This window comes from Mesoplodon densirostris, chromosome 1, assembly GCF_025265405.1.
Source record: "Mesoplodon densirostris isolate mMesDen1 chromosome 1, mMesDen1 primary haplotype, whole genome shotgun sequence".
NCBI lineage: Eukaryota > Metazoa > Chordata > Mammalia > Artiodactyla > Ziphiidae > Mesoplodon > Mesoplodon densirostris.
The window spans coordinates 172828365-172854124 of NC_082661.1; the positions used below are offsets into that span (position 1 = coordinate 172828365).

Genomic DNA, 25760 nt, shown 5'->3' on the forward strand with positions numbered 1-25760 from the left:
TTGGCAGAAACTCTTTCTCCTCTTAGGTTAAAAATATTTCCAGATCCTCACAAATCCAAACCAGAGATGTGACTCACCTTTGTTCAGCAAGGGAAAATCATTTTAAGCAAGAGCAATGTGCCCGGCTGTGCATTACAGGTTATACACAAAGAAGAGAGACAGGGCCCCTGACCTTGAGGAGTTCATAGTCTGAAATTATGTATAAATGCCTGAATTAAGCCAGGAAAATAAAAAGAGCATGATATCAGGCGCTAAAATGAGTGTTACAGGGCTTCCATGGTGGCGCAGTGGTTGAGAGTCCGCCTGCCGATGCAGGGGACACGGGTTCGTGCCCCGATCCCGGAAGATCCCACGTGCCGCGGAGCGGCTGGGCCCGCGAGCCATGGCCGCGGAGCCTGTGTGTCCGGAGCCTGTGCTCCGCAACGGGAGAGGCCACAGCAGTGAGAGGCCCGCGTACAGCAAATAAATAAATAAATAAATAAATAAATAAATAAATAAATAAATAAATAAAATGAGTGTTACAGGGAACCGAAGGAAATACCGAGAGTTACTAACTTGAAAAAGCACCTGTTGGCAAATTAACCATTCCTTCCTCCCATCAAAGTGTCGTTAAATCAGAGGTTGGCAAGCTATGGTGTGCAGGCTAAATCTGGTCCTCCACCTATCTTTGGAAATAAAGTTTTATTGGAAGGTAGTCAACCCCATTTTCTTACTTATTGTCTGTGGCTGGTTTTCACACTACAGTGGCCAAGTTGAGTAGTTTCAACAGAGATTGTGTGGCTCACAAAGCCTGAGATATTTATTATTGGTCCTTCGTAGAAAAAAACGTTGACACCCCTGATTTTGATTGTCCAAGTTTATCCTCTTGTTAATTTAAAGCATCAGAACACAACGTAGCTGGTGGCAAATTAATTCCCCCAAAACCAAACACTTCGTTTTCATCCTCTCAGTTTACCTTAAATTAATTTTGAGCATCAGAATTAAACATAGACAAATCCCGGGGAACCTGAGGCCCTTATGAAAATGTTTTTACTGACCTGAGATTCAGTGTTCTGCTTTCTGCCTTTATAGAGAGCTAAATCAAGAGCATCCGTTTGGAAGGAGTGCCTCTGTTCTTTGTAAACTGTAATTGAAGTTATAATTCACTGTGTTCCTCAGTCTTTATTCAAAGCCGCTGGCACAAAAATTCTGCTTGAATTTAATTTTAGGTTAACGTTGATCTCTGAATTGTCTTTATTGGTTTTCCCAGTTCACAGTCACAACCCTGGTATATGTTTCTCTCTTGCCATAGGTGACAGAAAATGCAGAGCCAATTAAAGAGAGGAACTTAGTAATGGACTCATTGCAGGTGCCAGGGCTGGGACTAGGGTGACGCAAGAGAGGGGCCTAGGGTGCAACATTTAAGGAGGCACTCACTCTCGAGGCGATGAAAGGCAGGGTTGGCCTTAAAAAGGGGTGCTGCCTTAAATTTTGTGCCCTGGTGCCTTTTAGGCCTCACTCTTGTCCTACTGGCAGATGCCTGGTAACATCCATCCCCTCTAATTCCAGAAAGCAGGAGCCCTGTCCTAGTTTATCCCTATATATGGGTTTTGATTTTTTTTTTTTTCATCATGTAAACTGATTCAGGTCCTCCTTGCAGTAGAAAGGGGTACTGATCTCAAAAAATCAAACCTGTGTGCACTTCAGTGACCAGGGACTGCCGTCTGTCCCCTGTGGGTTCAAATGTCAGGCAGGGGGGAAGTGCAGGGCTCTGTGTCAGCTTCCCAGTGCGGGCTCAGCCTGGGAAGTAGGGTTAGGGAGGGTTAGGCCAGTTCTCTTTGTTGAGCTCAGGTTTTCATCTTGGGGAAGAGGTGGGGATATTGGACAAGGCTGGATTCATTTGTCTCCAACGTCACACGTGGTATGCCAGGACAGACAGAACCTGTGACTTTGGAAATGGAGGAAACTACAGGGACCAAGAAATTCAGTGCTACTGGGTGGTGAGGGGAAGGCTGGTGAAGGAAGAGGGGGCTGAATGACAGACTGCTCTGCCCACTTAGATGGTTAGTTCTCAGGAGGGAGAGAGGGAGGGAGGGAGGAAGGAGGGAGGGAGGAAGGAGGGAGGGAGGAAGGAGGGAGAGAAGAAGGAAGGAGGGAGGGAGGAAGGAAGGAGGGAGGAAGGAGGGAGGGAGGAGGGAGGGAGGAGGGAGGGAGGGAGGAAGGAAGGAGGGAGGGAGGGAAGGAGGAGGGAAGAAAAGGGAGGGAGGAAGGAAGGAAGGGCAGAAGGAAGGACGGGAGGGAGGAAGGAAGGAAAAGAGGGAGGGGAGGAAGGGGGGAAAAGGAGGGAGGAAGGAAGGGAGGGAGGGAGGGGGGAAGATGGCATACAGTGCAGGGAGGCAGATGAACTGGAGATTAGGCAAAATTTTCTTGAACAGCTGAACCAGGGACCAAAGCAAAGCATCGTTTTCCCTTGTAATTTGAGGTCTGTGAAAATGCCACAAGCTTCTAGTTTCCAATTTTAAAAAGAGTAGAGTGTGAGGAAATGACCTGGAGGCAGTTAATTCCAATGATCTGGGATTTGGGGAATAAACTGTAGTACAAGTAATATGTCCTTGGTCATAGGTTCACCCTTGACATTTGTCTTCCCTGTTTCAGATCACAGAGGTTGGATGGCTGTTTTGTCAGCTAAAAATAGGGCCATGGCTTGCCTGCAAGTGGAGTTGGTTTTAGTTCACAGTTTGCTTCCCAGTTTGCCCCTTTCTCCTCCGTCCTCTGCACCTGCTCTCCTCCCCCAGGCCCAGGTGGAGCTCTAGTTTTTCTTTCACCCCTATAACCCCTTATTTTCTAACCGAGGGATCAATGACTCCTAGGCAGTTGTGCATTTTAATAGGATCAGACCATTAAACCCAAGGAAGAGGGGTCAAGTACAGGGGCTTCAGAGGAGACCAGGAATGAGTACTTATGTAACACATTTTCTGGGTTAGGCGTTTAAAAACACATGTTAAATCAACTTATTTTCCCAATCCCTTAGAGGCATAATTATTATCTCTGTATTTTACATGCAGTAGTAGGCTTGCAGGTTTCATATAACTAGCCCAGGTTCTCAGAGTGTGTAAGGAAGGAAGCGAGGGTTCAAACCCATATCTATCTGATACATAGGTCTTTCTTACTATGTAATGCTGCTGCTCTAATGGTGAAATTTCAGGCACCAATGAACAAGTGAGGGGAGAGGTTAATCTGGAGGTCTTCTGCTAAAATAAAATGATATATAGGTGGTCCTATCTAGCTAAATACAACTGTAGATCGTAAACTGCTCCACAAGAGTGTAAATTCCTTGGGGATGGATTTATAGCCGATCTTACTTGCATCTGCAGTGTGTCTAGCTCAGTATCTGACTCATAGTCATAATAATAGCAAACACCCTCTGATACTTACTATGAACCAAGGACAGTTTTAACTGTTATAGATACATTGTTTTATGCCTGACAGTCACCTTATGAGGTAGGTTACCGTTACTATTCCCATTTTATAGTTGAGGAAACTGAGATACCGTGAGTTTCTCAGAAGGAATTTGTAAATACTCATTCCCAAGTAATGGCAGAGCTGAAATGTGAATCCCATCATTCTGGGTCCAGAATCCTGCCTCTCTTCTAAATAGATGCTTAATTAAAATTTGTAGTTGAATAAATGTATTGTCATATCAATTTGGATAGGATCTAGGAAATTGGATATCTGTTGATTTCACCAAAGAGATCAATTGTGTCAGAGTTAATTGCTTGGTCAATATTTTTATTTTTATTTTATTTTATTTATCTTTTATACAGCAGGTTCTTATTAGTTATCTGTTTTATACATATTACTGTATACATGTCAATCCCAATCTCCCAATTCCTCCCACCACCACCCCACCCCTCTGCCGCTTTACCCCCTTGGTGTCCATACGTTTGTTCTCTACATCTGTGTCTCTATTTCTGGCTTGGTCAATATTTTTAAAAGAATGGATTAATATTCTTATGAGTTTCTTTACTGACTCCCCCGCTACCCCCTAACCTGTTCTGTAGATGAGGGACGGTGTTCCATGTTGGCAATACTGGGCCTTCAGGAACAAATAAAACCCTCACTGAATTCCTTAGGGCAGACGACATAGGGTAGCAACCTTGGGACACACTGGACCATTTTTCACAATACACATATGCTCAGAGAAATGAGCCTAAATTCATTTGAGTGTATGCATATGTTTGTGGAGAATTCTTTTTAAATTTTAAAAAATTATTATAGGAAACCCAGTTTTTATGGCAGACAGGTTTATTTTGAGAAGTTTTTCCCATTTTAAGGGTCAGGGACTTGAGGCAGGGTTTGAGTACATTTCCCAAGAGCATGTGGATCATAAATGGAGATGCCAGGACCCAAATCCCAGTAGTCCGGCTCCACAGGCCACTCCAGTGGGGTCTTATGAAGAAGCTGGCAGATCTATTCTGTGGAGATAGGAAGGGATTTGGTTATTGATGCTGGGAGGCCAGGTTGCCCACTAATGATGGGGCATCTATGAGTGGGAGATAGATCAGTCTGACCAGGCCCTAGGACTTGGGTAGTTGATGGAGGAGAAGTTGCTGTGTACAACCTTGTGTCAGTCCCTGTGCAGGAACATTATTTAATCTAGACAGTTGTCTGTGAAGTAGATATTATAACAACATCTCTGTTTGAGAGATGAGGAAACTGAGGCTAGGGGGTCACGTAACTTGTTTAGCTACACAGCTGTCACAGCAGAGCCTGAATACGAGTCCTCTGCTTTCCATTAAACAGTTGTCTTTCTGAGTCATTGGGATTTCCCACCCATCCTGTCCACTCAGAGTTGGGAGGGACTTTATAGGGTTATAGCAGAGGACCTATATGAGAGACATCAAGTTCAGTGGTCCCCAAACTGGTACTAGCAGCCTCTATTTGAATACATCTGGTGACCTCTCACGAGGCAGCCCATCTCAATATTTTTAGTAAGGTATGTTAGACATAGATAAACTTCATGGATCTTGATGGTACAATGAGTTTTGACAGATGTGTGCACCAGTGTGAAATAGTCTATCACCCGTATCAAGATACAGAACATTTCCATGACTGAAAAATTTCCTCGTGCCCCTTTCTAGTCAATATCTGACCTCTTCCCTCAAGCATAGGTGATCATTGTCCTGATTTCCAGCCCTATAGATTAGTCCTGGCTGCTTTTGAACTTCATTTAGGTGGAATCAGACAGATATTCTCTTTTGTGTCTAGATCCTTTCACTCAAAGGTAAGGTTTTTGAGATTTATACGTGTTGTGTGTATCAGTAGATTATTCCTTTTTATTGTTAATACTATCCCATCATATGTATATGCCACAATTTGTTCATCCAGTCACATGGTGATGGACATTTAGGTTGTTTCTGACTTCTGGTTATTTTGAATAAAATGGTTAGTTAGGGACATTCTTGTATAAGGGATTTTGTGACATATGTTTTGATTTTTCTTCTTAGAATTTCTGGGTCATAGGATAGATGTATGTTTAACTTTAAAAGAAACTGCCAAAGAGTTTTCCAAAGAGGTATACCATTTTACGGTTCCACTATTAATGTATGAGTGGCAGCTACTTTGTTTCTCTGCCAACAATTAGTATTGTCAACTTTTGAATTTTAGCCATTCTCATGGATTTGTGGTGAGATTTCCTTGAGGTTTCAATGTGCATTTCCTTAAGTTCTTTGTCAGATAAGCATATTGCAAATATTTTTTCCCAATCTGTGACTTATCTTTGAATGATCTTTAAATGTAAAATGAAGTTTTAACATTTTAATGATATTTAATTTATCACTTTTTTTTAACAGCACCTTTTGTTTCCTAAAAAAATCTTTACCTACCCCAGTGTCCTCAGGGTACTCTCCATTGTTTCTTTTTAGAAGCTTTATATTTAGCTTTTACATTAAGTCTGTGACCCATCTCAAACTAATTTTGTATATAGTATTAGGAAAGAGTTGAGTTTCATTTCTTTCCCTTTATAGATATCCAGATTCTCCATTACTATTTATTGACAAGCTCCTTTTCTAATGGAATTACATTGGTACTTTTGTTGTAAATCAATTTACTGTATATATGTGGGTCTATTTCTGGACTCTCTTCTGTTTCATTAATCAGCTTGTCTTTGTTTAGGCCATAAAACATTGTCTTAACACACTTACCACATGTAGGCTTATAGTTTTTATCATAAAGCAGTGTTGTATTTTGTCAGATTTTTTTCCTGACATCTATTAAAATGGTCATATGACTTTTCTCTTTGAATTTATTAATGTGGTGAATAACATTGCTGGTTTTCATTTGTTAAGCTAATTTTGTGTTCCTGGGATAAACTCCACTTGGTCATGGTATATGATTCTTTTTATATACTTTTAGATTAATTTTACTAGTATATATTTAAGGATTGTTGTACCTGTGTTGGTGAGGTATGTTAGTCTGTAATTTTTTTTTTTTTTTTTGGTAATGCCCTTGTAGGGTTTTGATGTCATATTTATGCCGACATCATAAAATACTTTGGGAATTGTTTCCTCTTCCTCTATTCTCTAAAAGAGTTTGTCTAATATCAGTATTATTTCCTTCTTAAATGCTGGTAGAATTCTCCAGTGAAAACCATCTAGACCTGAAATTTTCTTTGTGGAGATTCTCCCCCCCCCCCCACAAATAAAGTTCATTGGAGAGAGGAATTAAAAAAAAAATCTGTTCCCTTTTTTAAAATTTATTTTATTGAAGTATAGTTGATTTACAATGTTGTATTAATTTCTACTGTACAGCAAAGTGTCAGTTATACATATATATTTTTTTCATATCCTTCTCCATTATTTTTTTTAAGTTTTTATTGAATTTGTTACAATATTGCTTCTGTTTTATGTTTCGGTTTTTTGGCCACGAGGCATGTGGGATCTTAGCTCCCCAACCAGGGCTCAAACCCGCACCCCCTGCATTGGAAGGCTAAGTCTTAACCACTGGACCACCAGGAAAGTCCCTGCATTATGGTTTATCACAGGATACTGAATATAGTTCGCTGTGCTATACAGTAGGACCTTGTTGTTTATCCATTCTATATATAATAGTTTACATCTGCTAATCTCAAACTCCCAATCCATCCCTCCCCCACCCCTTCTCCTTTGGAAACCACAAGTCTGTTCTCTATGTCTGTGAGTTTGTTTCTGTTTTGCAGATATGTTCATTTGTGTCGTATTTTAGATTCCACATATAAGTGATATCATATGGTATTTGTCTTTCTCTTTCTGACTTACTTCACTTAGTATGATAATCTCTAGGTCCATCCAGGTTGCTGCAAATGGCATTATTTCATTCTTTATTATGGCTCAGTAGTATTCCATTGTATATATGTGCCACATCTTCTTTATCCATTCCTTTGTTGATGGACATTTAGGTTGTTTCCATATCTTGGCTATTGTGAATAGTGCTGCTATGGACATAGGGGTGCATGTATCTTATTGAATTATACTTTTGTCTGGATATGTGCCCAAGAGTGGGATTGCTGGATCATGTGGCAGCTCTATTTTTGTTTTTTTGAAGAAACTCCATTCTGTTTTCCATAGTGGCTGCACCAATTTACATTCCCACCAACAGTGTAGGAGGGTCCCCTTTTCTCTTTGTAGAGATGTTTTTAACTGACGTTTTGATTTCTTTAACAGATATATGGTTGTCTAGATTTTCTGTTTCTTCTTGTCATTTTGAAAAGTTGTATTTTTTTTAAAAGTTGTCTATTTCATTTAATTTTTAGAATTATAGACATAATATTGTCCATAATAGCCCTTCATTATCTTCTTAATGTCTGTAGGATCTGTAGTTATGTCTGTCATTTTCAGAAGACTCTGGGTGTTAAAAAGTTAATCTCCCATCAGTTGTTTCATTTTCCTCACATTCGATTCCTTTCAAATCAGGAGCAGATCATTTTCTTCGCTCTTTACGATATTTGTTACGCTGTTGCCGCAGACTAAAAAAATTCCCCTCACGACAACCTTTATCTCTTCTCACCTGTCCATCAGTTGCTCAACCCTTAGGATTCAGAATTAATGTGAACCCTCTTCTGATATACATGTCACAACATATTCCATGACCATTCACATCCAGATACACGTATATGTACCACACACATACATACTCACATAGATAGCTATTTAATGACTTTCCTTTGCAGCACTTTACCCAAATAACTAATTCATTAAAATTATGATAAAATCTTTATATTGCTTCTTTCTCCTACTAGACTGTAACGTCCACCAAGGCTGGACTTGTATTATTCATGTTGGAAGCTGAATACTCAGTACCCATCACAATGCTTGGCACATAATAGATGCTTGAAACATCATGGTTGGGTGAATGAACTAATCTATACTGAGGAGAAATAAGTTGTTCCCTTTGAAAATTCCATCTAATAATTTTAGTTTTGCTAGAAGGCAGTGTGAAGGCTGGAAAAATAGGTAGAGGCCAGATTATGGGGAGCCTTGACTAACAACCTACAGAATCTAGATATTTCTCTGTTTATATTTTTCATGTTTTCCCTCTGTCTGTCCCTGCTATATTTTTGTTTACACTCAGTGCCCTGGGGGATAGAGGGGCCTGGCCTTGGTAACGAGGGGAGATGCTGAGAACTACAAGATGGGAGTGTGGGGGGCGAGGGTCTTTAACAAGAGTGTCTGCTCCTGTCTCCCTCTGTGAGGCCCAGAGTTCCTCCCCTGCCTCAATCCTACACGTAGGATTAGCAGAGGATTTGCATATTTGGGTTATGCCGGTGGTAGGATGGGAGGAGTGGAGCCGTTGGTTTTTCTCTCTAGTTGGGCATCATATTCTATAAAGGAGCCCTCCCTTTGGACCATCCATCCTCAGACAGGATCACTAAAATAAAAGAAATGGCCCAGCGGGCCCCAAACTGCAGCCTCTCCCACACTGTATTCTGTATCCCCTGATTTAAGGAATTACAGCCTTTTCTCCTGCCATTCCCCTAAACCATGTCCAAAGGAGCTTATGTGGTAATTTACAGACGAAGCTGATGGATCAGCTTTTAGGATCCATCCATGGATCAGAGCGCTCCCCTCTCCCCTCCCGACTGCCCTTCTGACGTGCTTCATGCCTCTGATGCCCAGAGCCTGCTGGGGTTCTTGGAAGTTGGCGGGTGGGTGAGGGAGGGGAGAGTGTTGATTTGCTCCACCAGGACGTAGATGCTGGTGAGCCACACTGTGCTGGACAGGAGGACCTGTCTGTAGCACAGGTCAGAGAAACACAGGTCCTTCCAGAGCATCAGCTTGTGCAAGAAGTGAATTAAAGGGAACCTGGATCCCAGCCCAGCTCTCTGCCTCCACCATGATCTCCAGTAAGATTCTGGTCTACCATCACCCACCCAGCAGCTCCAGCACAGAGGTCTATGGACCCACCAGGCGCCGCAAAAAGTCCCTGGGAGATTTGTTCCATAATGGCTTCCGGGTGAGGTCTGGGCCCAGCGCTGATGAGAAGGAGGAACCACAGAGCTTCTGGCAGTCGGTGGCGTCTTGTTGCAGGGTTTGCGCCTCTTGGGGTAAGGATCCCCCCAAAGCATCCTGTATTCTGAGAGGCTGCCCAGGAAAGAAGTGCCCTCTCTGTGGGCTAGTGGACAAGTAATGGGCTTCTCCATTCTGCTGTGCTTGGCGTACCCCCTGAGCGCAGATGAGCTGGGCCAGGCAGAAATCCTGTCCTTCCTTTTTAGATGAATATAACTGGTCTCTAGTGCTCCTGAATGTTTTTGAGCTATTAAAGAATATATTTCAGAAATGTTGGGGAAAGCTTGGTAAATGACGGGAACGGCTTCCTTTTCATTTATTAAGTGGTGATAATTTCCAGTGAGTCGGCATTTTTCAGGAGAGGTGTTTGAAGCTATTGACTCTTTTTTTTTTTTCAGGGACAACAATGCCGTTTTGGTTTGCTTTCTTCTGTCCTCATGTTGGGCCGTGGCAATGTTTTCTTGCCTGTCTTGGATGGTACTTCATTATTCTCACCCAGCAGAGATCATAAGAGATATCCTCTGGACAGATTTTGTCTCAACTGCTTTCTAATAGGGATTTGGTTTTATTCGGGCATCCGTAATATATGGGAGTTTGAAATAAATGACTTAACTTTGCATTTCTGTATCTAACAATCCCAGTCATAGGAAGAGATATCTTTTATTTCCAGAAAGGTTAGTGTTACAAGTAGCTTCTTTAAAATGAAGTATAGTCCCTTTGACACCCAGCTTAAGATTCTGATATGGATAGGCCCAGCTTGAACTATCTCTGCATTATACAACTATGTAGAGCAAAATTCCAATTAGCAAGCAAGCGATAGGTGAGCGCTAGTCAATCCTTTTCATTAGAACTAGCATGAAAGGCCTCCTTGGGCTGTAACATCTGCATGGACTTCGTTCGGAATGTAAATATTCATGCCCCCATGTCTGTGACCCTAGATCTGCTGACCAGATTGTTCTATTGCCTCTCCCTTCACTTCAAGAAAGAACTGCTTTGTGCTTTATAACGTCCAGCATTGCCAAGGGCCGATATTAAGGCAGCTAGAGAGATGAGTGAAAATGATGAGATTATTAAGCTAAGAGAAAATAGACCATTTCCTGAGAAAGAGTTACGTGAGTGAAACCACAGCTTTAGCTTAGTATTCACTCTCCTTACTTTACCCTTGAAAGGGGTTCATTCATTCACTTTCAGTAGTGACAGCTGACTATGTGCCCGTCATCACTGTTTGGGAGGATGATGGACAGAGTGGTGAACAGGTGTATGAGGTGCCACTGCAGTGGAGCTGACATCCTACAGAGGAAGGCAGGCAAATAAGCAAATAAACAAGCAAATATGAACATTGCAGATTGTGATAAATACTCTAGAGAAGAACAGAGTAATGGGGGGTGGGACCAGATTGGGTGGCTAGAAAAGACTTCTCTGAGGCAGTGTCATCTGAGCTAGCCTTGCAATGATCTAGGGGAAGAACATTCCAGAAAGGAATGTAAGGGAAAGCCCTGAGCTGAGAATGAACTGGGAGATACTCAAGGAGCAGAGATGCAGTGTGGCAGGTGTGAGGATGGGGAGAGTAGAAATGAAATGAATACGGACTAGATCATGGAAAGCCTTCAGAGCAAGGTAAGGAATCTGAACTTAAGCCATCTGAGGGCTTTTAGCTGGAAGCGATGTGATCTGATTGATGTCTGGAAAAATCATGCCAGCTGCTTCTAGGAAATGAATGGTGGGGCATGGTGGGCTGAGGGAATAAAAGTGCAGACCAGCTTGGGGGCTGCTGGCCAAATTAGAGGTAACAGTGGCTTGGACCATGGTTCTGGCATTGGAAAGGGAAAAGATGAGTTATTTGTTATATGTATTTAAGAGGTGAAATCAACAAGATTTATTTGTTTACTTTTTAAAAAATTTGTTTCCTTTCTGGCACCCTTATTCAAATAGGAAACTGTCAAGCAGAAGCTTCACCCCTTTGCTTTCAGGATCTAGGACAGTGAGTGACTGTTACAGAGAGACACTCACTGCACATGTATGGCATGAATTCATGAATGAAAGCATGAATGAATGGGTGAGAATCCCAGTTGGAATATCAACTGATGTTTAGCATCTATCAGATAGGAAGCAGGACCGGGATAAGGTGGGGCACAGAACAGCCTGAGCAATTATGGAGGGAAAATATTTGAAAAGGTCAGGCAAACAAGCACCATGTATAAAACACAAGTTCTAACTGGAGGAGCAAAAGCGCAGGGGCATTTGAGAGCAAGAAAGACAGTCCTCTCCCTCCAGCTGGGAAGAAGAGGCTCTGATTCTCTCTGTGTGGAGGGTGAGAGCACGTGGTCCGGGCAGTGATGTAGCTGGGGGATGGGAAGTGGGACCTGGGGATGGCAGCAGGGTGCAGGGACCACCCTGTAGAAGCCTCCCTGGGATTGTATCTGTCCCTCTTTACCCTGATGACTCCTGTCATCGATTTGAGCTCTCGAGCTGCAAGGCCAGATGACCATGACCTTGTCAGACACTACAAAAATAATTGCTCTTCAGGATTTATGTGGGGGTGGAGGGATTGGAAATGACAGAGGTTTATTTGAACCTTTCAGCTTTTTGGATTTAAAGATTAAGGAGTTAAAGGGAATGGAAAACAGCAAATTGGAAAACCCTGGCCGGCTTTCCACCCTGGGCTGGGATGCGTTTGCTTTTGTGTTTTCTTAGTCTTGTGCTCCAGTGGGACCTTGCTTGCAGGAACCTCCTGAGTCCTTTCTGTCTTGGGATAATGGGGACCCTGAATGGTGAATGATTCATCATTTACCTGCATGTCCCTCAGTCTCTTGTCAGTGTAGCTATTCTGCTTCCATCTGAGAAAGAGGTCCTAAATCCCTTAACTTTTATGGTTGGCCAGCACTAAAATTACATGACAGTAGTTCTCAGGATGGCCTAACCTGGTTGTTCAGGTCCCAGGTGCCGAGTGTGACCCTCTGAAGGGACAGCAATGGCCAGGGGTCCTCCCTGCCTAGAGCCGCTGGCCTCGGGTTCCTGAATCTTTGACAAGGACGCGGGGCTCAGAGTCAGAAGACCTGTCCACAGTCCTGACTTGCCATTAACTTTATAGCAACAGCAACAAAACGTTATGAATAAAAATAAGAATTTTTGGTCAGTATTACAGAAAATTTTAAAAACTCAAGAAAATTAATGAAATCCAGAAATCCTACCTCCATATCACAACCACTGTGATCATTTTTTGTGTTTCCTAGTTTTTATTTTTCATATACCTATAGTTTTCATAGTTTTATCAGAGAGAACACACACTTTATATTCCAGTTTTTAAAAATGTTTCCAGTTTGCTATTTTTTTATTATGGTAAAAAATATATAAAATAAACTTTTCCATCTTAACCATGTTTTAGTGCACGGTTCAGTAGTTTTAAGTACTATATATTTGCATTGTTGTGAAACAGAACATTTTCATCTTGCAAATTTGAAACTTCATATGCATTAAACAACTACTCTTTCCCCCCCACTCCTCAGCCCTTGGTAACCACCATTCTACTATGTCCTACTTCTTTAACTTAACATTATATCATAAGCATTTTCTTTGTTGTTACATTATTTTTTGACTATAATATCCCATAGATGGACTATATTTAAGAAGACCTATTTTTAGATAGCAAGCTGCTTTCTGTTTTTCTTATTTAATGAATAATTTTGCAAGGAACATCTTTGTTTCTGTAGCATCTTTCCATGTTTTGTTATATTATTTTAGGTTTCATTCCCAGAAATGTAGTTTGATTTGTAATGTGGAATTATTTTCTGAAAACGCTGTATCAGTTTACAATTCCACCATAAATTACAAGACTAACTCATTGTAGGGGCATCTCTAGAAGGTGAAATTCAAATACATTGCTAGTTAAGCAGAATAAACCAAAGTTACTATATTTTTAATTGACATATCTTTTATTTCAACCAAGTGTAATAATTTCTAATGTTGTTTACTAGTTATATTTCCTATTTCATGACAAGCCTCCTTATGACTTTTTGCCTATTTATGGACTAGTGATGTTAGTACATGTTCTTGACATCATGAAGACTTTATCCTTATTATATCATATTTGATTTAATTATTTTTCTAATAGATTATGATCTTCATTACTTTTTTTGACATGTAGAATTTTGATATTTTTATGGTGCTGATTTAAAAATTTTTATGATTCCTTTCACATCTGAGTCCAGAAATTCTTCCTTTCTTCAGAGGGCTAATAAGTATGTAATTATATTTTCTTTGGTTTTTTATGGCTTATTATTTATATTTAATTTTAATTTTCATCTCAATTTAATTTCAATTAATGGTAGGAGGTGACAGTTTAAATTGATCTCATTGTAAACCAATTGTTCCATCATGATTTCATAATGCTTGTCTTGCCTTGAGTTGTGATGACTTCTTTATCATATATTAAATTCTTCTCTATATAATGCAATCTATTCTGCTTATCTTTTTAAAAATATTTATTTATTTTATTTTTTTTGTGTGTGCTGCATTGGGTCTTTGTTGCTGCGCGGGCTTTCTCTAGTTGCAGCAAGTGGGGGCTACTCTTCGTTGCGGTGCGTGGGCTTCTCATTGCAGTGGCTTCTCTGGTTGCGGAGCACGGGCTCTAGGTGCGTGGACTTCAGTAGTTGTGGCATGAGGGCTCAGTAGTTGTGGCTTGTGGGCTCTAGAGTGCAGGCTCAGTAGTTGTGGTGCACGGGCTTAGTTGTTCCTTGGCATGTGGGATCTTCCTGGACCAGGGATCTAACCTGTGTCCCGTGCATTGGCAGGTGGATTCTTAACCACTGGGCCACCAGGGAAGTCCCTATTCTGCTTATCTTTTTGTGATTTTTCTTATTTTGTTGCTTTGTGGTAAATGTGGCCTATATGATCTCTGTACTTTGGAATTTGGTAAAATTTCTTTGTCGCCTAGTACATGGTCAGTTTCATGACTGTTCAAAGGTTGCTACTGAAGAGTGTGTTCTTTATTTACTGGGTATAATATATGTATGTATCTATCTGTCCATCCATTCAGATAGATATATACAAATATATCCCAAGGAACTAAATGTTATATGAACATTTCTTATTTGTGCTTATGTTTTGGCTAGTGTCTGAAAAGTGAACCTTAGAGTCTCCCACTGTGATGTGGCTTTCTCAGTTTTTGTTGTTTGATGCATTCTTGCCAGATTTTGTTGTATATGTACTTCAAAGATATAGTCTTAGGTGTGTAAACTTTTTTCACTGTTACATATTCTTGGTGGATTTCTCTTTTTATGAATATGAAGTATTACTCTTTCTTTTGTACATCTTCACAGTAGCTGCCACTTTATATGATATAATTATTGCTCTGTTTGCCTCTTTTTCTTTGGTCAGCATTTGTCTGGTACATATTTCTAACTTTCCTTGTTTTCACTGAATCTCTTACATGCATCTGGAATGGATTATTGCTATTTTTATATTATCTGAGTGTCTTTGTCAATTAATAGATAAATTCAGCTCACCCAATTTTGTTGTGATTAGTAAAAAATAATTCTTTTTGCTGTTGCAGTAATATTTTATTAATACTAATTAATATGCTTTTTTCTTTTCTTTTTTCACAGTTCTTTTCCTTCAGTTGGATTGATCAAATTCTTTTGTTCTTTTTTCCTTCTGAGATTTGGAATTTATAATTCCAAATGTATTCTTAAGTTGTTGATACACATACTTAAACTTAAGATTTTCTATTAATATGTATAATTAATAATACTTTCTCCTGAAGCAAGACAAGAACTTTAGCACAACTTTCTGACCTTCACTGCCCTCTCTCCTCCATCTTCCATGTAGTATCATCTAGAGGTTTCACTTTTAAACTATTATTATTATTTATTAGTTTTTGTAATATTCAGTCAACACATAAACTAATCAGTTACTTTTACTCTTTTCTTGCATTGCTTCTTGTATCTCACTTGCTTTTGGATTTATTTTTCTTTCAGCTGGTTAAGTATATCTTTTTTAGCTCAAAATAATTTCTCCTGAAAATTGTGGCAATATCTTTCCTTTGTTTTCTTGAATCCAGTGCAGCCAGGAGAATTCTAACAATAATTTGATTCTCATTGCTTTGGGGAGTTTATATCTTTGCATTGGTATTCTGAAATGTCACTGTAATATGCCTCAATTTGGGTCCTTTAAAATTATCCTGCTGGACACTTAACAGACCTTTCCAATCTGAGGATGCAGGTCATCCCTTTGATCTGGGAAACTTTATTCTAATGTTTGAGAGTTTTCCTGCTTTCTTTTTTTTTGCCGCACCAGGAGGCTTGTGGGATCTTAGTTCCTCGACCCGTGATTGAACCCAGGCTCCAACAGTGAGAGCTTGGAGTCCTAACCACTGGATTGCCAGGGAATTTCCAGTTTTCCTGCTTTCTATTGCCTGTATTTTTTCCTTCTGGAAACTCAATTACGTAAATGTTAAAAATTCTACACTTGTCTTCCATGTCTCTCAACTTCCCTTATGTACTTTTCACGCCATTTCCGCTCTGTATGAAGAGACCTCTGTTTGATAGTCTAGCCCTGTAGTTTGTATGTAGCTGTATCCATTCTTCTAATAGTTGGCTTTTTTAAGTTTTGATGTTTAAAATTTTAATTTCTAAAATATCTAGTTTATCTTTGCTGAGCTGACATATTTTCTTACAATTCTTTGTTTTTCAATCAAACTTTTTCTAAAGTTGTTGCTTTGTTAATGTTGTATCATTAAGTGTAAATTTTGCTGGACTATGTGCCTTTCTTCAAAGAAAGCTTGACTTTCCTCAAATATTTGGTGATTCTTGATTTCGTGCTCCTCTCTGGATTTGAGATTTTCTGTTAGCCTATATTAGAATGCCGTCTTTGCTTAATGCGCCTTGTCTGAGGAGTGATGGGGTGGGTATGTGGCAGTGTATTTTGGTCCAATAACTGGTCTTACAGCTTTCATCTGAGAGTCAACCAGTTCACGTGGGATATTGCTTTAACAACTACACGCTTGCTGCTTTATCCTGGCTGCTCCTATTTCGTACCCCAATCCATTAGTGAGTTGTCCCAGCCTCCCACTTCCCAGTGTTGGTCACCTCATTTCATCTTTTGAACTGTTGCTTTCTCCTTATCTATGATTTCCCCACCCCACCAGGCCCCACCAACCTGTCTTTGTGAAATTCCTTATCAAATTTATTGACCCAAAAAAAATTATTGACCAAGAACATTGCTGATATTTTGTTTTTATTATGTTATATATATGTTTCTTACTATATATGTTATCAGGTTTCTCCGCTTTGCCAAGTTAATTTCCAACAGAATATCCACTTTTCATCTACCAGCGTTTTGTGGTTTTCTGTTAACGTGCTGTAGTTTTTCTTCCCTTCTTCCTGCCCTTGTGGGATTTTGCTATTTTTTTCCCCCCTTTAATATTATTTTAATGAGGTTTTGAGAGGAGGCAGAGATAAATCATTCTGTTCAGTCTGTTAGGGTTAACCAGAATGCTCTGGATTCTTATTTTAATTCACAGATGAATTATATATGTTGGTATATTTTATGTAGAACTTTAGCATCACTAATCTTAGTGAGATTATTTTACTTTTGTGTTTTGAGAGGGAGTTTTTGGTACCAGGTTATGATTATTTTATAACAAGTTTAATAGCTTTGCCTTTTTTTGTATATCATGGAATAGTTTAGAGTTTCATTAAAATGTAAATGTTTTAAAAAATTTAATAAATCACATGGGTGCAAACTCTCTGAGGGGAAGATATTAATAAAAATTTCAATTTATATCTCAATTATCGTCCTGTCATGGTTTTCTTTTTTGTGTGTATGAACTTACAAAGTTTACATTTTTTGGAAAGTCATCCCTCTCAGTGTGGATTTCAAATTTTATTAGCCTGAAATTGTGCATGACTTTATTTTCTATTTGTTTCTTTATTGGATAAGCATGTGTTTTGTTTGTTTGTTTTATTGTTGTTGTTTGCCCCCATAAAATGATTTGAAAATTTTTATCACTTTTAATCTTTATTAGTTCTCTGATTATTCAAGTATAAACACTAAAGTAGAAATCATCTTTTCTTCTATGGCTGTTAAGACTACCTTTTTCCTAAGATCTTGAGCTGAATGCATTATTTTATAAGTAATCTATTATTATACTATGGATTTTTTCTAATTTATAGTTAGCCAGTATGTTCTTTAAAAGTAAAGAGACAGGGCTTCCCTGGTGGCGCAGTGGTTGAGAGTCTGCCTGCCGATGCAGGGGACACGGGTTTGTGCCCCGGTCCTGGAAGATCCCACGTGCTGTGGAGTGGCTAGGCCCGTGAGCCATGGCCGCTGAGCCTGCGCGTCCGTAGCCTGTGCTCCGCAACGGGAGAGGCCACAACAGTGAGAGGCCCGCGTACCGCAAAAAAAAAGTAAAGAGACGGGGTGCTTAATGTATATAGTACTGGTTTTAGATTACTCAAGCGATTACTCAGGGAAAAGGCAATTTGCTAACTATTTGGGGAAAAAATAAAATTTGGTCCCTTTGGCACACTATTAACCAAAATAAATAAATACGTCAAGATGGATTTACAAATTAAAGGTTAAAAGAAGAAAAGATACCCTAAATAGGTGGTTCCCACACTTGGCTGCACATTAGAATCATCTGGGAAGTTATAAAAAATTTCTGCACCCAGACCAATTAAATCAGAATATCTGAGGGTGGGAGATAGGCACCAGTGTTGTTCCAGAATTTCCAGATGATTGCAGTGGCAACAAAGTCTGGGAACCAGTGCCCTGCAGTTTTGTTTTCTCAGCTTGGTCTCTGACCAGAAGCATCGGTGACATCATAGAGTTGGTTAGAAATTCAGAGCATCAAGCCCCATCTCAGACCCATGGAACAGAGTCTGGATGTTAACAAATCCCAGGTGATTCATGTGCACATGGAATTTGAATAGCTGGTCTCTAAAGCAGGCTTAGCAAACTAGGCTCCATGGCCTATTTATTTGAATAAAATTTTACTGGAATACAGTCACGTGCATTCATTTACATGTCATTTACAGCAGAGTGGGTAGTTGGGATAGAACCTAAAATATTTACTTTCTGCTCATTTGTAGAAAAAGTTTTCAGTGCTTCTCAACCGTGATGGCTCATTAGGATCATCGAAGAGCTTTAAAATTCCCTCTGCCTGGTTGTACCTCAGACCCATTAAGTCAGAATTGGGGAAGAGGGAGTGAGACCAAGGTATCAATAATTCTTAAAGCTTCCCAGGTGATTTAAATGTGCAGCCAGGGTTCAGAACTCACACCCTAAAAGTACAAAGAGAAAATGTACATGCATTTAAAAAAATCTGTTTTTTACGATGGAGGTGGCCATTTGTAATATTAAAGCAAAGAAACAATGATGGAAGTCTGATATATTTGACCATATAACAAACTTTGGAATTCAGGGAAACAAAACAAAACAAAACACCTTAAGCAAAATTTAAGACAGGAAAGAAAAAAAACTTTGAGGAAAATTAAAAGAAGAATGATGAACCATGGGATAAAATATATAACATATAATATTCTCATTATGAACAAGCTCGAATATAATAAAAGAATAAGATGAACCCACAGGTAATCTGGCAGAGACTATTATAAAGCACTTTAAATAAGAAAATAAAATGACTAATAATTATGTGAAAACACAGTTAACTTCATTTGTTAACCTAGAAAAGCAGAATAAAACAGGGATGGGAAAAAGAATTAACAGTGATAATATTTGGATGTAAGATTTTGGATGACACTTACATTCTTCCTTATATGTTGCTGAATCATTCAAGTTGAATGTACATAATCACGCATTATATTCAGGAGAAAAAAAACCCCAACAAATATATATATATATATACACACACACACACATATATATATTAAAAAAACAAACAAACAGTGATGGGCTCTATTTGGGGTTGAGGCCTATCAAAGTGTGACTCCTACTTTCCCTCCCTCCCTCCCTCTTCACTCCCTCCCTTCCTTTCCCTTCCTTCTTCCTGTCTTTTCTTAATCAGAATACTCAGTCTGATGGGGGTGTAGGCAAAGGGCATTTCCCTACTGACAGAATGCGAATTGTTAGGAGAGTTTGGCAAGATGATCACAAGTGCTGGAAGTGCTTACCTGAGTGCTGATGTTTGCAGTCGGAACTGACTGACCAAAGGCTGTGCCAGGGCAGTGGTTACAAGCTTGGGTTTTGTGGCGTTACATAAATTTGGGTTAAAATTTATGCTGTGCTGCTTACAAACTGTGTGCTGGACACATTCTCTAGTCTGTTTATCCTTAGCTATTTTCTTCGGTTGAATGGATTAAATAAGATAGAGCTAAAGGTTTAGGCATGTAGAAATAATTAAAAATAGCAGATGATCAATCATAATAGATTTACATCATTGTCAACATCATCATTTTACCCATAATTTAAAGTAATAATAACACTATTTACCCTGTGTGTGTGTGTGTGTGTGTGTGTGTGTGTGTGTATCTTTATGGGCTTTCTGTTCCGTCTTGTTGACTTTTCTGTGTAGTTGTGAACAATATGCTGTTTCAATTCCATAGCTTCATATGGTAAAATTACTGTTTGTTGAGTACTTCCAACATGCCTGCCACGCTTTAGCAGAATACTTAGTCTTCTGGCACACAATCTCCAGGGCAGGTTATAATACCCATCTCTGAGAGAAGAAGGGCACTAGGATGGGGTGGAGGGCTCAGCTGTGGTGCAGCTGTACCAAAGGCCTTGTCCATCCCACAGGCAGCTCTGCAGCTGGATGGCCCTTCAGCATTGTCCCAAATCCAGGCAAGGCAGCAGACCTTTGTCCCCACATCTACCAGCCATGGGGGCCACCCCTGGTAAGGGGTGTGACCGTGGGCAAGGCTGCTCTTCAGGAGCCAGTGATGAATAAAGATCCTTGGAAAAGGGATCTGGGCTGTGCTCCACAGCATCCCCTATAGCTCATGCATGTTATTTATTTAATATAGTCTCGTGACCACCTAGAGGGGTGGGATAGGGAGGATGGGAGGGAGACGCAAGAGGGAGCAGATACAGGGATATATATATGTGTATAACTGATTCACTTTGTTATACAGCAGAAACTAACACACCATTGTAAAGCAATTATACTCCAGTAAAGATGCTAAAAAAAAAAAAGAAATAGTTCAATACACACACACACACACACACACACAATAGTCTCGCATATGATTCACTAGTATTTTATGTAGGATTCTTGTGGTTAGTCAATAGTCATTACTGTGATGAGCTTGCCATTTTGTTTTTAACCTATGTCCAGGTAATACCACTTTTCTAACCAATACAAAGTACAGAAAGAGAGAGAGAGGAGTCCATTTTTATTACTTGACTATATAATAGAGAGTATTGATATATAGAGAAGTTTACTATTTTTTGATAGTTTAAAGGAACTTGCTCATGAAACTATCTAGACTTTTGGAGAGCATAATTAATATGTTATTTTCTTCTTCACAACTCTGTTATAGCCATTTTCTATTTCCTAAAAAATAATTTTATTTCAGAGATTTTAAATTATATAGAATAAATAATAAGAATATAGTGTTATAAAGCAAAGGAGATGAATAATTTGTCACTTTGGCATTGCCCATCCCACTGCTTCCTTTTCTTGGCCTCTTTATGGAATCTGAGCTTCCTGTCTATCCTCTTTCAGGACCTCTCTGAGTGTAGCAGCGTGACCATTGGTCAAGGCTCTTTCCTGGTTAGTCTTCTTCGTATTTCCTAAGAGTGTCAGCCCTGGCCTCTGTCAGGTGAACTTTCAGAGTCATGGCTTTTCCCTTTAGTAAACAATGTGTAGCCTCAGAGTTCTGAATGCAGAGCCTCTAACCTTTAGCTCTCTGCCGTCTAATTCTCAGAAGTCTGATTCATTCAGTTCAGTTCAAGCAAGTAGTTACTGAGTATCCACCTTATGCAAGGCACTATTTTAGGTACATGGGATACAGCCATGAACACAATAGAGACATCAATCCCTCCCCTGCTAGAGCTGGTGCTATGGATAAGGAGACAGAAAGTAAACTACATAAATAAGTAAGATGCTTGTGCTTCATGTTGGGGAGAAAAATAAGGCAGGCAAGCAGAATAAAGAGCTTTGGAGGGGGTGCTGAGGGGAGAGTTGCACTTTTAGACAGAGTAGCCAGGGAAGATCTCCCTGAGAAAGTTATGTTGATTAAACATCTGAAGGAGGTGAGTGAGGGCACCATGTGGCCATTTGGGAAGGAGCATTCCAGGCAGAGAGAAGAGCATGTGTAAAGGCCCTGAGGCAGGAGCATCCGTACACAGTCAAGGATCACTGAGGAAGACGGCCAGATCAGAGGCAAAGTAGTATGAGTGGGGGGAAGAGGCCAGCAGGTCCAAAAAGAATGAGGGCTGGCCTTGCTTTAGGTTCTTGAAGGACTTTGACTTGTACTTTGTATGGAATGTGGGCATTGGAGGATTTTTAGCAGAGGAACAGCATGATCCATTTTACCTGGTAACAGGCTCACTCTGGCTACTGTGCTGAGAATAGACCACAAGTGGTCCAGGGGAGAAAGCAGTTCGGGAGCTGCTGTGAGCTGTGGCCTGAAGGATAGACACTTCAGACCAAGCATTTCTCCAAAGTGTCTGGCTTGATCTGAGGAGAACATATAGACTGAATTTTTTTAACCCTATGTAGAACTTTGTTTCTCATTTGTATTAGTGAAACCCAGTGCCGTGACAATGACCAGCACAAAGCAGTCAAATAAACAAAGCCCACCATTGTTCAGCCCGTGAGAATGTTGCTCCTGCATCACCCCAGGCCCCTTTGGCAGGGAGACATTTCTCTTGAGTCCCCCTCCTGGGCCAACCTCTTCTCCTAAGAACCAGCTTATTTTCCTCCTTTGTTAATCTTAGAGTGCCTCCCTGCTTGCTTTCCTTGGGAAAGAGCTCAGACCTAGATCTACAGTTTATCTCTAGCGAGAGGATAGGACCTTGTGACTACTGCATTCTTTTTTTTTCCTACCTTTATTTTCATACACCTCATTTAAAAGAAAAGTTTTTATTCTATCTTATTTTTGTGAGTCGCTTTAAAATATGACAAACAACAAACCAATAATGCAGGATGCAAAAGGCATTTCTTCACGATAAAAAGAAAGAAATCCCATTCAAAGCGTGGGCCATTTGTATTCAATTTTTGTTTCCATAAATGAAAGTACACACACACTCACTCACTCTCTCTCTCTCTCTCTCTCTCTCTCTCTCTCTCTCTCTCTCTCTCTCTCACACACACACACACACACACACACACAATTTTTCAGGATGAAACTATTAGCGGCTAATATGTTACTAAAGCATCCTTATATCCCTGACTGGTTTCAGTACTAACTGCCAGTCTTTTTCTACCTCAAGCTTCTAAATGTGTTATTTTACCTCCCAGCAATATGTGACAGTGATGCTGCAGTCAGATCAGCCATCCAGGTTGGGCTGGATGCTTCGGACCAACAGGAGAGTTTGCACCACCCCCCATTCTGATTAGTAAGACTTAACGAGCTTCTTTGCAAATGTTTTGTTCAAACAATATATTTTCTGAGAACTTGGATATTTGAAAGTATTTTTTGTTGCCCTTATACTGTTGAACAACTACTTGACAGGGCATAAAAATCTTGGGTCAGACTCTCCTTGTTTTACAATTCTGTTGCCCAGTCATTGCTTAACACTTACTGTTACGTAATGAGATCTTAATTGCCTTCATGGTAACCCTCTCCCCACCCTGACACTTTTTGATTTTTATATCTTCATTTATTTTAATACTTGACATTTGAAGGGAAAAACAATAAGATACTTCTCGGTGTCAGTCTCTCAGAGCTAATCGTTCATTTTGCCTTTTAATCTCGAGTCATTTTTTTTTTCATATCCAGAGTGTTCAATCCTGTGATGTCCTGGCCGCTACTTACGATCTGTGTGTTGTTTGCACTTTCCTTTGGAACACATTTCATTCATAGGTTGGATCTCTGTGATCTCCACTCCATTTCTATTAAGTTGCGTCTTTTGTCTTCCCTTTTCTCTGCCTCGTGAGATGACCTCTCCATTCTGTCCTCCACATCCCGTTGTTAGCGGTGTGAAGTCAACCTTTCATCAGCTCGGTTAGGACTGGGTTTTTGGCTCCTGAGACTTTTATTTCATCCACATCCCTTCTCATCTCTGCACTTTCTTGTTGAATAAAAGTAATATGAATATCATTCAGAATAGAAGGCGGATGTTTTCTGAAAAAATCTTCTGTCCATGAAGGTAAATCCTTTTAGATGAGAAATTTTCCTTTTGAGCCATATCCTTTTGTCCCTCTTGAGCAGTGGGGTTTTTCCTTCTGTGGGCTTTAAGTTAGTTTTTCCTTGTCACCTTATGCTTGAACAAGGAGTAATCTAACCGAGCCCAATATGGAGCTGTTTAGGGGAGAACTTCCGGTCTGTCTCCTTTCCTTGATTCACCCTGGGGTCTCGAGAGAATCACCACCACTTCTTCCCACCACTCTGCACGCCTCCCCGCTTTACTGCCTCACATACTGGGCCGAATAAACTCTCACCCGTGGACATCGAGCTGCCCGTCCACAGCTTAGCCCACTCTGTGCTCAGCTCCACACATGGCACCTGTGGAAGCTTAGTAAAATGCTTTGAATCCCCTTGGGAGTGGGTGTGATCTTGAAAGTGTCTCAAAGCTGTAATAAAGTATTTTGTAAACCGTTCTCTTGCACAACTGCCAAGATTCAAAGCCCATGAGTCATTCAGATTGTTTTTGACTCACAAATTTGATCTCAACAGAAATACATTTTACCCATGGCTATTAAAACACAACAGTAATTTGTATTTTCTTGAATCCTCAGCTGTGTCTTCCTTCCCCATTTCCCTCTCTCTCCTGATGCATAGAAACACTGGCTCTCCTTCTCCATTCAAGAGAGGTTGCTGATTTAAAATGGAGAAGCGTGTATCTTGACACTCAGTAAGAGTAGAATTATATAAGTTGTGAATCCTGAAGTATATGGGGTGTGATATTTGAATGATTTGATTTTTTTTTTGATTGGAAGAAAAATATAGAACCTTGTAGGAAACAGATAACACAGTGGGCTATACTCTTCATTTTATCAGAACGGCAGATAAAGATTGAAAAAAAAAAAAAAGAAAATCCACCAAAGAGGTGAGGTTATCTGACTTGTTCCTAATCTGCTCTTAGCACAAGGGTTACCCTGAGCTATTCCCAGTATTTTTCAGAGACAGAATCCTCTCAGACAACCATGTAACTTAGAAATAGTGCTTTAAATCAGAGATGGAAGGCTTCCCTGTTGGTGCAGTGGTTGAGAGTCCACCTGCCGATGCAGGGGACATGGGTTCGTGCCCCTGTCCGGGAGGATCACACATGCTGCAGAGCAGTTGGGCCCGTGAGCCATGACCGCTGAGCCTGTGCATCCGGAGCCTGTGCTCCACAACGGGAGAGGCCACAACAGTGAGAGGCCCGCGTACCGCAAAAAAAAAAAAAAAAAAAAATCAGAGATGGACGCATGAGAAAGCTCAGTAAACTGGGCTCTGCCCACCAGAATATCGTCTGCTCCATACAGGGCCCCTTTAATGAAAAAGTCAGGTTATCAGCTGAGATTAAACCAGTCAAGGACCAGGAGGAAGAACTACATGCACGGTACGGGATGCTTCATTCTTCTGCAGGGATTTCATATCCCATTAATCTTGGCAGCTGTAAATCCAGTGGCAGTGTGTGGACATTAAAACCACACATTGAAAATAATGCATCTCTATTTCATTTCTCTTTCCAGGTTTGAGATTTTTAAGAGCTCTCAGGCTGATCCAGTTTTCAGAAATTTTGCAGTTTCTGAATATCCTGAAAACAAGGTAAGATGTTCTTTCTCATATTTTTTTTGTCCTTCTGGTCCCCAGTGCCACGTTGTAAATATCAGGCGTGTGTACTTTCATCACGATAAAGTTAGAGTTCTCCTATGCACAGAGAGAGTGATCTAACACAGAAACCCAGGGAAGGCCTAGAGGTAGGGTCTTCTGCAGGGCGGGGACTCTATGGTAAAGAGAAAGAAACAGCTGTGTATGGGGGGAAGTAGAGACACTTTTGAGGCACGTTGTGGGGTTCCTTGGACACCGTCCGCAGCACCATGGAGAGAGGTGCACAGTGGGTGAGGGATAGGTCTACTCATTGATTGGGAAGTCCTTGCTCCCAGGTTTTAAATCACCCCTTTATTAC

General features: G+C 40.3%; 1 protein-coding gene across 3 annotated transcripts in view; it reads left to right on the forward strand.

Annotated features, from left to right (window-relative positions):
* KCNMA1 (potassium calcium-activated channel subfamily M alpha 1) overlaps positions 1 to 25760 on the forward strand; it is a 748255-nt gene that overhangs the window by 483109 nt on the left and 239386 nt on the right. For all 3 annotated transcript variants that reach the window (XM_060111611.1, XM_060111630.1, XM_060111620.1), the window contains exon 6: positions 25324 to 25399. In XM_060111611.1, coding sequence (XP_059967594.1) covers positions 25324 to 25399 — 76 coding nt within the window. The remainder of the gene's footprint in view (positions 1 to 25323; positions 25400 to 25760) is intronic.